Here is a 13,673-nt window from a genome sequence, read left to right as displayed (position 1 = left end):
TGCCGCCCCCCCCTCACACACACACATTTGGAATAAGATGTGAGTATTGGAAATGGGGCATGGTCTTGTGGGGGAAGGGCGTGGACACAATAGTACTTCCAATTCAAACTATGCCACACAGTAGTGTCCCTCATTCACATTACACCGCACAGTAGTGTCTCGTATTCACGTTACACCATCCCTCCCCCCTAACCCACCTTTCCCACAGCGTGAGCCTAACCCCCCCCCCCCCCCCCCAAAGCCTCTTCAGTGGTGCCTAACACTAACCCACCCTTCCTAATCTCCCTCCCTGCAGCCTAACCCTAACCCTCCCACGTGGCTTGCCAGTGGAGTCTTTGGCACCAACTCAATCCGGATTTTGGCATTCTGCATCGCTATCTATGTTGGGATGCCAGCATCAGCATTCCGAGCAGTTTCGGGATGCTGGCGTCAGCTTTCCGACCGCCGGGATGCCAAACGCCGGCATCTTGACTGCATCCTGAATGAAATGCTGTTGAGCTGCTGTGAGATGAGCCTCAAATGGACCCAGCCATTAACCAAACACCATTAGTTGGATGGTAGAAGTGCTTCCAGGGTGCCATCGCTTCCAAGATAAAATGATCAATTATACAATTAACTGATATACATTTCATTGAACCTGGCCTTGAAATAGGTAAGATATGTATTTTCTTTATTACACTCAACAAGTTAAAGTTTTCGCTTACTTGCTACTTACTTACATCTAACATGCATGAAAATCGTGTAGTTTTCCAGGTACTACAGTCCCTTCTCCCAAACACTGACACTTTTTTATTATTTTCAACAACAAATAAATCTATAGCACTGTGCTATATAACAATTGCTGTGTACCTGGTGACAGTCTGTTACTGCCGGCGTGGCGCCGGTATCTGTCAGCACCGCACTGCCCTAGTGATCAGACTAGTGCCCAGCAGCACCGCACTTGTAATCAGACTCACAATAAACTACAGTTCCCAGCAGCCCTTGCTGCCGGGAGCTCCCAGCAACAAGGGCTGCTGGGAGCTGTAATTTATTTTGAGTCTGATTACAAGTGCGGTGCTGCTGGACACCAGCGCCGCTCCAGCAGTAACAGACTGACAGTACTGCTTTTCTATCCTTTGGCCGCGCGTGGCACAGCCAGGCGGCGCCCCCTCCTTGCCTGGCGCCCCTGGCGAGTGCCATCCTGGCCAATAGGTAGATACACCCCTGTATACAGTCACTATTTACTGCACAGCCACAGATAGGAGGCTCTGGATGGGCACCGCACAGCCTTAGCAGCAGAGTATTGCACAGCATTTGTCAGCGTGCATTGAGTGAAATGGCCTTATATGGAATCCAAGTTCAACGCTTCGAAGATGACGTTTGGCCTCGACATGGATTCAGAGTCTGACGGAAACACCTGAGACTCATCTCAGGTGAGCTCGGATCCCGAACCGCTCATCTATACTAATAATTGGCATATATGGGATTAGTAAATATTACAAAAATATTATAATTATATATCGTATCTGGAAGGGCAACACAAAGTCATATATAATAACAACACACAGGAAACAGACATAATTAAATGGATATTTGTACTTAATTTTATTATACATTTTTTGAAAGTATGATTTAAATGTTAGTAAAATGGACTCAGCATATGCCGGGTCACTCCAGCCCACCAATGCTTCAACTCCCGATCTATCTGCTCCCAGCTATATTTCCCGCCTGGTCCTTTTCTGTAGGATGGCTGTGCTGTCCATCGCAGTCAGTTGGAGCCGTTGAGCCTCCCACAGTACATGTTGGACACGTCACAGCCATCAATTATCATTTTATAGATGATAAAACTATCTGCTGATAAAAAATTGTCATCACATTGTCATTTAATGACCTCTGACCCCACTCACCAGTGTCAGTGGTGTTACTTCCGAAGAGTTCTAGAATAACACACATCTACAGTCTCCAAACACTTCTTTTATTTCCTTTACTTACTCATCATATACCACCTTATTATAAAAAATGAAGACACTCCTGAATATCAACCAATAGCAACATCATCCATAATCAAAATTGCACATACAGAAAAGAAAAAGCAACAGTTTACCAGAAAGTACAATAGGTATCTATGGATGAGACCGTAGCTCTGCAGGACTGGAGAGAGCATATTCAGAGGAGGGCATAGGTGGTTGTGGCACTGCAAACTTATGCTTATGCCGCATGCCAGTGGGCTTCCTACTGCTGATATTTTGCATTCAGATTCTGTTGTACTGTGTCTTCTACCAATCTATGCTTTAGTCTGAATATACATAGACATCATATAGTTTAAAAATCCCAATATGACAGATACAGTATACACACTTTACACAGGGGAATCTGCTACCAGATAATTTGTTATGGAAAGTCCAGTCTCCAGTGAATGGAAACACAATAAATATAAAGTCAGCACAATGCGGTTGTTTCAAAAGGTATATTAAGAAAAGCTTCCCTTTATTTTCATCATTGCAGATGTGCTTTATTACTATAATACAGGTGGTACCCTAGGATGAAAGATGCCAACACAGCACAAGACTCCACTAAACATGGAACCCTGTCTGGTGGCCAGTGCCGAAAGAGGACGTCAGTGTGCCTTGTGCCTGAACAGCTTCCTAAAATTATGACATCACACCTAGGGGGCGGGACCATCAGTTCTGCCTGATCTTTTCCTTGGACAGCTCTACAGTAGCGATTCTAGCTGCAGGATCCTTTTTCAGACCCTGCGCCCTGTGTGATGGCACCGCTTACACACCCCAAGTCACTGCCCTGCTGGTGGCATCTAGTGAAAGCTAGCCATAAAAGTTTTCCCATAGCTCAGGGCAAATATCACAAACCCATGTTCTCATTTTGGAAGAAAAGTCACAACACCACATGGGTGCAGCATACCAATTATTTTTAGACTACTTTGTTAAATGGTGGTCTTGATTGGCTGGTTGAACCATCATTTGCAGCTGCGCATGCAGAAAAAGTGGGCAGTACAGATGGTGTAATGGTTAGCATTACTGCCTCACAGCACTCAGGTCATGGGTTCAGTTACCACCACGGCCCTAACTGTTTAGAGTTTGTACTCCCCGTGCTTGCGTTGGTTTTCTTCCACAATCCAAAAATAGGTTAATTGACTCCTGACAAAAATGAACCCTAGTATGTAAGTATGTATGCTGTATATACATTGTCAGACTATATGGGCCAAGTGGTTCTTATCTCCCATCAAACTCTATGATTCTGTATTTCTATGTAAGTACTGAAAAACCCAACAACGCCGTGGTCAGATGGAGAAACTGCACTTGTCTGCTCCAAGTGATGTGACAAATGGTATTTCAGCGTGTATGGGCACCAATAGGTGTCTCTGTCCTCATACATTCGGCTGCACGATGTACATAAGGAAAGAAGTTTGTATGCCAGTTGCATAAAGTCATAGATGGGCCACTGCCAATACGCGCTGCTACCCTCGCTTTTGTCTGCCACTCAGAATCAGCCCCAAGAGCAATCAGGGTGTTATGTTATCTATTCTAATATTAGAGGGTAACAGGATATTTCTGACACACACGGAGTCACAAACATGTACATTATATACTGCAGATGTATTATTGTGACAATCTGGGAGGGGGGGTTTTCAAGAGTAAATTAAATGGAGCTTTACTGTCAGCATACAGCAATGAACAACAAAAACAGCCAAGACCTCATTCGGGATACAGTTACATTGCCGACAGTCGGGATCCCGGTGGTCAGGATACTGACACAGGAATCCCGACCACTGACAATGCCAACAGATAGAATCCCGGCTAACAGGGGCAATTCCCACTTGCGGGTGTCTACGACACCCACAGAGTGGGAATAGAACCTGTGGCGAGTGCAGTGAGCCACCAAGCCCGCAGCGTGGCGAGCGCCGCGAGCCCACAAGGGACTTCGTTGCTCTCACCCCCCTCTCGGCGTTCTTGCGGCCAGGATCTCGGCATCGGTATGCTTACCGCCGGGATCTAGGCCATCGGCATACCATACCCAATGTCCTCATTTAGGGCACTCACTCGCTTCTTGGCCCGTATCTCACAGGGCAGCTAGTCTGTAATACAAAGTCTCAGTCCTGCCTGCTTCCTGCATTTCTGGCCACAGGCTTCCGGGCCTGGTTTGGCTTCCACAATTTCACATGCACAGTAACAGAGTTGTATGGTCCTCCGTGCCTCCGGCAGATCTGAACACTGGCCTCCTGTCTCACTGGGCTCTTTGGCTGCCACAGTCACGCCTGGACTGTTTCCGCAGGACAGTCTGACTTGACTGCCACACCCCCACCTGGGCTGTATACACAGGGCAGCACTCTCACCTGACTGCACAGTCCCTCATGGACTGTCTCTACTCGGCAGCCCTTAGATGTGGTCACACCTCCGTTGTCTTCCCTCGAAGAGTGGATCCCTCCTGCCCTACAATTACCATGGCTCACTATCACTGTCTATGTTGATACTGCCACATTACAGATAAAAAATTGTGATAATCCAAGAATATCTCAAAGTTAAGTGATAATTGTTTATAATTAGTATATGTGTGATTATTTTTTCTCAGGCTATCAGCGATGCACAAATTCGAAAACTGGAAGACTTATTGTCGAATGCAAATGATAAAAATGAGGATCTTCAGAAAATAATTACTGACCATAATGCCTCCAAAAGCAAGTTGTTGGGTAAGCTGTAATCATCATCTGTGGTGTGAAAAAGAGTCCATTTATAGTGGTCATTTATGGTGGTTATTCACAATGGGAAATTGATGAGGTTGGTGTGACCAGCTTTTGTACTGTGTGTAATTAGGGAATATTGCTGTAGCATGTGGCCGTAGCATAGTTGCTATAGGATGTATCATTAGGTACTCAGGCATGATTCTAAGTTGTATGCAAAGTGGACATAATTCTGGGCAGCTCCTGCGTTCAGAAGTCAAGTGTGTCTGTTTGCTTGTATTCTGAGTTGGTTGAATATATGCATCCCCCTTAACTGGGTGCAGAAGATATCTTTCAAAATGGGGGCGACACTCTATATGTACAAGTAAGAAAAGTACACCCATGACACACTAAGATTTGCTTAAAGATAAGTAAAGATACTTATGTTGGCTGCAGTGCAACTCTAAACATCATGAGATGCGCCTGCATTCGCGTCAGGCCCTCATAGTGTAACTTTAGAATCCCTTGGCAAATGACAAAACAGTTCAGGCACATTAGATAGGAATTTCACATAACCAAAACAATACAACAAAAGAATATAGTTCACAGGTAAACACAGGGGGACTTCCAGTTGCCCAGAAACCCCCCTTCCCCACAGCCTGGTCAGCAGCCACTACATGCAGTATAAAGGGCAGAATGGAGCTGCTGCACATGCCCAGTGGCAGCAGATTTTCCCACCATGTCTACTATGTGTTTGTCTGTGGATCTGAGTGCTCAATCACCTCATCAGATAAAGGTTCCCAATTATCAAGCCTTGGAGAGTGATAAATAGCACGGTGATAAAGTACCAACCAATCAGCTCCTAACTGCCATGTCACAGGCTGTGTTTAAAAAATGACAGTTAGGAGCTGGTTGGCTGGTACTTTATCACCGTGCTATTTTTAGGTTGCGGGAGGGGAGGGTTAGGGTTAGGAGGCTATTGGGGGACTGTCAGGATTCTCACTGTCGGGATGCCACGGTCGGTATTCTGACTGCCAGCATCCCGACCGCAGGCATAACTCACCCAACCCGTCTGAAGTACTGTATTACATAAACTGCACTTTGGGGCAGACTATTGCCCTTATTTATCAATGAGTGATACATTTCACTGTGAGTGATAAATTGCACCAGCCAATCAGCTCCTCACGTCCATGCCACAGGAGTTGATTGGCTGGTGCTATTTATCACTCACAGTGAAATGTATCACCCATTGATAAATAAGGGCACAAATGTTGTTATAAGCTAAGTATGCAGCCTTCATGGGCTGGTGACAATTGCTCTAAAAACAAACATTCGTAAATTCCACTCCAGAAATCCTGCGTTTGCCCCTGAGGCTTCAAACAATGACAGAGAAAATATTTATTTACATTTCATTTGCACGAATCTGATGCAAGAAAAGGGAGCAAATTCTTTTTTTTAACTAGTAATACTATTCTATACTTTCCTTGTAACCAAAAATAAGATTGCTATACTGTAGTTGAGATGTGGCCACACCCCTGAAAATCAAGTAATACAAATATGATGCACTGTAACTCATAGAAAGCAAATTACGTATTTATTTTAAATCAATCTAATACCCCAAACCTACACTTACAATTTATGAAATAGGACACGTAACCAGATACACAGTATAATAACAAAACTGTGATGGGGTCCTTTATTATGCACCATCATAAAATCATCTCCAATGTCTGCTCCATCCGATGTCTGCTCCATCCCATGTCAGTATCTAATAGGGTCATGTAGTTACATTAATAGCAGTTTGTCACATTAGTTTTAGTTGAGTTAGGCACATTTTTCCTCTTGTACCTATAGCAGTCACATGAACTGCTATGTCTGTGGTTATGCCCCTGATTTGAAAGTGTATTTACCTTATGTCATATTCACAGACATTTTGTAACATTTGTGATAAATAGCACGGTGATAAAGTACCAACCAATCAGCTCCTAACTGCCATGTCACAGGCTGTGTTTAAAAAATGACAGTTAGGAGCTGGTTGGCTGGAACTTTATCACCGTGCTATTTTTAGGTTGCGGGAGGGGAGGGTTAGGGTTAGGAGGCTATTGGGGGACTGTCAGGATTCTCACTGTCGGGATGCCACGGTCGGTATTCTGACTGCCAGCATCCCGACCGCAGGCATAACTCACCCAACCCGTCTGAAGTACTGTATTACATAAACTGCACTTTGGGGCAGACTATTGCCCTTATTTATCAATGAGTGATACATTTCACTGTGAGTGATAAATTGCACCAGCCAATCAGCTCCTCACGTCCATGCCACAGGAGTTGATTGGCTGGTGCTATTTATCACTCACAGTGAAATGTATCACCCATTGATAAATAAGGGCACAAATGTTGTTATAAGCTAAGTATGCAGCCTTCATGGGCTGGTGACAATTGCTCTAAAAACAAACATTCGTAAATTCCACTCCAGAAATCCTGCGTTTGCCCCTGAGGCTTCAAACAATGACAGAGAAAATATTTATTTACATTTCATTTGCACGAATCTGATGCAAGAAAAGGGAGCAAATTCTTTTTTTTTAACTAGTAATACTATTCTATACTTTCCTTGTAACCAAAAATAAGATTGCTATACTGTAGTTGAGATGTGGCCACACCCCTGAAAATCAAGTAATACAAATATGATGCACTGTAACTCATAGAAAGCAAATTACGTATTTATTTTAAATCAATCTAATACCCCAAACCTACACTTACAATTTATGAAATAGGACACGTAACCAGATACACAGTATAATAACAAAACTGTGATGGGGTCCTTTATTATGCACCATCATAAAATCATCTCCAATGTCTGCTCCATCCCATGTCTGCTCCATCCCATGTCAGTATCTAATAGGGTCATGTAGTTACATTAATAGCAGTTTGTCACATTAGTTTTAGTTGAGTTAGGCACATTTTTCCTCTTGTACCTATAGCAGTCACATGAACTGCTATGTCTGTGGTTATGCCCCTGATTTGAAAGTGTATTTACCTTATGTCATATTCACAGACATTTTGTAACATTTGAAAGTCACTGCTAAAGGTTGTCATGATCAGAGAGAGCAAGGTCGCTCATGTAGAGAACTGCCTCCCCAAACTCCACTTCACCTTTATCACAGCCTGCATTACCCGCCTGCCTCCTTTAAAATAATGGGAAATGGAACTTCCGGTGGGCGGACCCCCCTGCAGGCTGCTTTTTAAGAGAGCTCTCCGTCCCCTGATACCCTGAAAGCGATTTGGGGGTCACGTACTGGGACCTGTGCCCCGAAAACACACCGGGGGCCAGTGGAGATACTGGTGGGCAAGAGGGAACCATCTACCCGGCTCCCCACCGCCCTCTTCACCGGAGTCCGAGCGCCAGCTGTGGCGCATGCTGTCTGCGGCCGCCATCTTGGCTGTGGCCGGACACTCCTAACTTCCCCTCCTCGTCCCGACACACTGTCAGAGGCGGCTGCGGCTGGGGGACCTGCTCGGCCGGCATCACACGGAGCCCTGGGCTGCTGCTGCGGTTGACGGCGGGAAGTATAGCCGGGAGACGCTGCACGCACGCACATACCAGAGGCAGAGCCGCGGCCTGGAGAGACCTGCACGGAGGTGAGGGCACGACGCTGGGCTCTCTCCCACCCTCCGCTGCCATTACAGGCAGAACAGCATTCCGACCCTTTCCCCACAAGACCCGCCGAGCCTTGGTGGAAGAAGGACACAGCCGGGGGGGAACACGGATGGGCGTCTGGGGGGGGAGAGTGGCCGGAGAGGACCAGTAAGGGGGTGAGTGCACCATGCTGAGTGTCACACTTGCTCCACACTCAAATCACTGCCACAACTGCCAGGAAAACAGGTCTGCTTATATCAGACTGAACCCCCACAGTTCAACAGACATCTAGACCCACCTTAACTCATTAACAAGGACTGGACAGAGCCATCCTAGTCCCTGCAACAGGCGGCCTCTAACACATAATTCAGCAGCAGATACACACAATCTGTGCATACCCAGGCATCACTAACCTTCACCCAGTGACTGCACGCCTGCCTATACTCCCTGCTGGGCAGGATATAGATATTCATCTAGTTTCTCGCTGAAACACTTTTATACTGCACAAGATATGGATAAATTTGTGGCCAAACCTCAGAGAGGAGGACGAGGCCCTGCGCCAGCAAAAACTAAAGATACCAGAGCATCTGCTGCAGCTTTTGCTAATTCACCACCCTCATCGCCTAATGCCAGTGTCCTAGATGGCGTAACAGACCCTGCGAGATACACCATGGACGCCGTGGCCAGAGCACAAGAAATATCTGATATATTGTCACCGTTATTAGACAAGAAACTCGCAGGGCTGAAGGAAGCTATCGATTCCACCATGGCACAGCTAAAGGAACATAGCACACGAATAGACGAAGTAGAACAACGGGTATCGAACCTAGAAGATGACTTAACCACGGCCCGCTCGGTAATTGAATCCCAAGCGTCTTCCATCACCGCGATACAGGAGAAATTAGAAGATTTGGAAAATCGCAATCGTCGAAATAATCTCCGTATGATCGGCTTACCGGAATCCGTCAAACCTAAGGAACTGATGGCGCTGGTCTCTTCCTGGCTACCGCTCGAATTGGGCTGCTTGAAAGATGGTGAAACTTTGGCAATAGAACGGGCGCACAGAATTGGTCCTGATTTCCAAACAGACCGCCGCAGACCTAGACCGGTCATTTTCAAATTTCTCAATTACACAGACAAGGTCAAAGTGATGGACGCATATCGCAAAGTTCAGGAACTTTCCTATCAGGGGGACAAGTTACTCCTGTTTCAGGACTTCTCTTATGGCGTGGCCATGAAAAGGAGAGAATTTTCTTCCACCTGTAAGATCCTGTTTGATGAGGGCATACGGTTTGCTTTACTCTACCCTGCGAAACTACGTGCTCAACATAACGGCAAAACGTACCTGTTCGACTCACCGTCGGAAGCAAAAACGTTTGCAGAATCCGTACGAAGTCAATCTTCATCTGCCTCCAATGATAGAGACTGATCAAAAACGTCCTCATAAGCTTAACATCTGTATCATCTCCCTTATGGAGGTCGTGATTGGTAATGTATGGCTGATCATTATTGCTCATTACATGTTGTGCCGAACAACTTCACCTGTCTTGGAATTTCCAAATTGCGGGGCCTCTCCGCCCTTTCCTCCCTCTCCTACCTCTATGTGCTTTTCTTCATCACTCCCCCCCCCCCCTTTCTACCCCCTTCCCATTATTCTGATCAGAGTTATATTAATGGCTTATAGTGAGTCGGTAGGACCACTGTTATGGGTTCATAAAAATGTGAAAAATGGATATACTGTAACACAAAGTTTGCAAACGCTATTGTTATTAATGTTAAAACACAGGTCGAATACCCCTGCCTTGAGCTGGGTTTCCCTACTCGCTGGGATATGGGGAGCCCCACGATTCAGGATGTTACTGTCACATGTGTCCGAAAGGAAGGGTATAGGCTAGATTTGACACTAAAATGGCGGCCTCTACAGAGAGTAAGACGAATATAAAATTCCTTACTTGGAACGTGGAGGGTCTTAATACCCCAATTAAAAGAAGAAAGATATTGCAGCACCTTAAACGTCTGCGACCAGATGTAGCGATGTTGCAAGAAACACACTGGAAGTTAGGAGATCCCAATGTACTTAGAGATAACTGGATTCAGGGCTTTAACACTGCATCGTTTACCTCCAAGAAGCGAGGGGTAATGATTATGTTTAGTAAATCTCTTAGATACAACATATTAGACACCCTGGAAGATGAAGACGGCCGATTCCTATTTTTAAAAGTACAATTAGAGGGGGAATTATACACCTTAGTGACCATATATGCACCGAACTCGGACCATAATGCCTTCTTTACAGACATTTATGTTCGACTTCAGGAATGGGCCGAAGGTCATCTAATTATTGGAGGCGATTTTAACTCAACCTTACAGCCAGCTCTGGACAGATCCGGTACAGCTAGTGGGCACAGTTACTCCATACCAGCATCACTGCAATTTATATTGTCTTCATTTCATCTAATAGACCCATGGCGACACCAGCACCCCATTAGTCGAGAATACACGTTCTACTCTCACCCACATGCCACGTCAACTAGAATAGATTACTGGCTGTTCCCAGCAGGACTGCTTTCCAGGTTGGATGACTCCAGAGTGGAAAATATTGCCATCTCTGACCATGCACCCACATGGTTCACACTTGAGCTGAAGTCTCCTAAACAGACATCCTACAATTGGAGGTTTCCCTCTCACTTATACAACTCTCCCGAATTTAAGTCATATTTAGAAACTAATTTCCTGAATTATACTAGAGACAACGCACAACACACAGAGGATATCGGCCTCTTTTGGTCTGCCTCCAAACCGGTAGTACGAGGTTATATCATAGCATATGTCGCTGCTAAACGTAAGCGCCTCAACCAAAGGTTTCGTGAACTCGGCCTGACACTAACAGATTCATATGCCACGCTGTTAGCTTCTCCTACAGAAGATACTCGCAGGATTTATATAGAGACCAAACATCTGTATGATACCCTCTGCACGGAGAGAGCCCAATACGCTTTAGATTTCCAAAAACATAAATACTTTAGGTGGGGAAACAAAGCCGGCAAACTCCTGGCGAACGTAGTCCGTAGTCAGCGCCCCACTTCGCACATTCTCACTCTTCAAGCACAGACCCAAAAATCTTCTGACCCGGCAGTAATAGCGGACTCCTTCCTATCATACTACAAAGAATTATACACAGCTCCACCAGATGACACTGTTAGCGGTATGAACTTCCTAAGGTCTGCAGAGTCCCCCACACTGACAACAGAGGATCAAAACTCCCTTATGGCCCCTATTACAGAATTAGAACTAACGGCGGTAATCAAACAACTGGCTAATGGAAAATCCCCAGGCCCTGACGGCTTAAACGCAGAATATTATAAATTACTGCAACCCCACATTACACCTTATCTCCTGACCCTACTTAATTCCATTATGTCCGGCGATGCTGCCCCGCCCTCCTTTAACCAAGCGCGTATGATAGTCTTACCGAAGCCAGGAAAAGACCCTACTTTGGTTCAATCATACCGTCCCATTTCTCTTTTAAACCAAGATTTTAAAATCCTGACAACAATAATGGCACACAGGCTGCAAATGGTATTACCCAAACTGTTACACCCATCACAGACAGGCTTTGTAAAGGGAAGGACATCAGTGCACAATATAAGACAGCTAGTGGCCGCTTTGACCAGGTCGACACAGACGCCGGATGGGTCTTCTTTGATAGTGAGCTGTGACGCTGACAAAGCGTTTGACCGCGTGTCATGGTCACACTTGCTAAGGGTGCTCCACTGGCAGAGATTTGGAGCTGATTTCGTTAAATTCTTTCGTACTATCTATGACACACCCTCTGCGTTCATTACAGTGAATGGCCTGAACACAGACACGTTTACACTTCATAGAGGCACGAGACAGGGGTGCCCCCTATCCCCACTCCTATTTGACCTGGCACTAGACCCTCTCATAAGACACTGTTACTTGAACTCTAACTGGCATGGGATTGAAATTGGGAATCATAACCTTAAGGTCACGGCTTATGCAGATGACTTACTATTATACTTCTCGAACCCTCAGTACGCATTCCCTAGCCTGATATCATTGCTGGCGACATTTGAGTCGATCTCAGGGTTTAAAATTAATAAATCTAAGACGGAAGCCTTGGCTTTGCACTCAAAAGCCACGCAGGGATGGAACTCCCAGTTCCCCTTCCGATGGGCGAGTCGATCAATCACATATCTTGGTCTTCAGATACCCATAAACCCGTCTGATTTATACAGATTTAACTTTCCACGAATTATAACACGTATGTTGGCGGACTTCCAGACATGGAAACATCTACCCCTGTCCTATCTGGGACGATGCCAACTAATTAAAATGATCTCTTTCCCAAGACTGCTGTACCCTATTCAGATGCTGCCCCTACTAATAACTGAAGCTGACATAAAAACTCTTAATAAAGCCTTTAGTGAATTTATTTGGGCGCAAAAGAAACCCAGAATCTCCCTATTTAAATTGAGCCAATCACAAAAATTGGGAGGGGTTAACTTACCTTGTATTAGAAGCTATATGCTAGCAGCGAATTACAGATATGCCATCGATTGGATACATAAAACTGAATCCTTTGCAAACACAGACTTAGAACAGGCTCTCTGCCCTGGACTCTCTCTTGTCAGCTTGCTACACATGCGCCCATCGGCCCTCCCACCCTCGATCAAAAATAATATACTACTGACTTCGACTTGTGCGGCTTGGAGACAGGCACGTTCGAGAATGGGCATATCTAGTTATAACACGATGTTTCTCCCCTTAGCTCATAACCCAGACTTCAGGGGGACTACGGCACGCACTACATTAACTACCCTATCAGATGGAGGAATCAGGTTGTTATACCAACTGATTGACCAAGACACCAGCCAGGTCTACACATACCCACATCTTTGCGAAAACTTCCCACAATTTAAAATTCCACTATTCATATACTTCCAAATACGAAGCTACATTAAAACATCCATTGCCCTGATGACTGCAGAAGATAGGACCAATGCATTTGACATCACTTTACAAAGGACACCGACTATGCATCCCTCAACTGCACTGCTATACACATACATTAAAAAATCCATTGACTGGGAATCTACCCAGACGGGTTTAGTAAAGTGGCTACTAGATTTCCCATCCATTGACGTCCCCACCATGCTTAAGGCCTTTAATAAGATCAATAAAACCCTTATATCAGCATCTTACGCAGAAATGAACTATCAAATCCTACACCGATCCTATATTACGCCAAAACTACGGTTCCAAATGGGAACGGCCTCTGACTCCAAATGTTTTAAATGTGGCATGATAGATGCAGATATTTATCACTGCTTATGGAGTTGCCTTGAGGTACGTAAATTTTGG

General features: G+C 45.2%; 1 protein-coding gene across 1 annotated transcript in view; it reads left to right on the top strand.

The window, feature by feature from the left end:
- LOC135056040 (myosin-16-like) overlaps positions 1 to 13,673 on the top strand; it is a 580,471-nt gene that overhangs the window by 234,011 nt on the left and 332,787 nt on the right. Inside the window, exon 8 of the mRNA XM_063960763.1 lies at positions 4,567 to 4,684. Within this exon, the coding sequence (XP_063816833.1) occupies positions 4,567 to 4,684 (118 nt within the window). The remainder of the gene's footprint in view (positions 1 to 4,566; positions 4,685 to 13,673) is intronic.

This window comes from Pseudophryne corroboree, chromosome 3 (genome assembly GCF_028390025.1).
Source record: "Pseudophryne corroboree isolate aPseCor3 chromosome 3, aPseCor3.hap2, whole genome shotgun sequence".
In the NCBI taxonomy this organism is placed as follows: domain Eukaryota; kingdom Metazoa; phylum Chordata; class Amphibia; order Anura; family Myobatrachidae; genus Pseudophryne; species Pseudophryne corroboree.
This window is presented reverse-complemented; position numbering and strand designations above follow the sequence as displayed.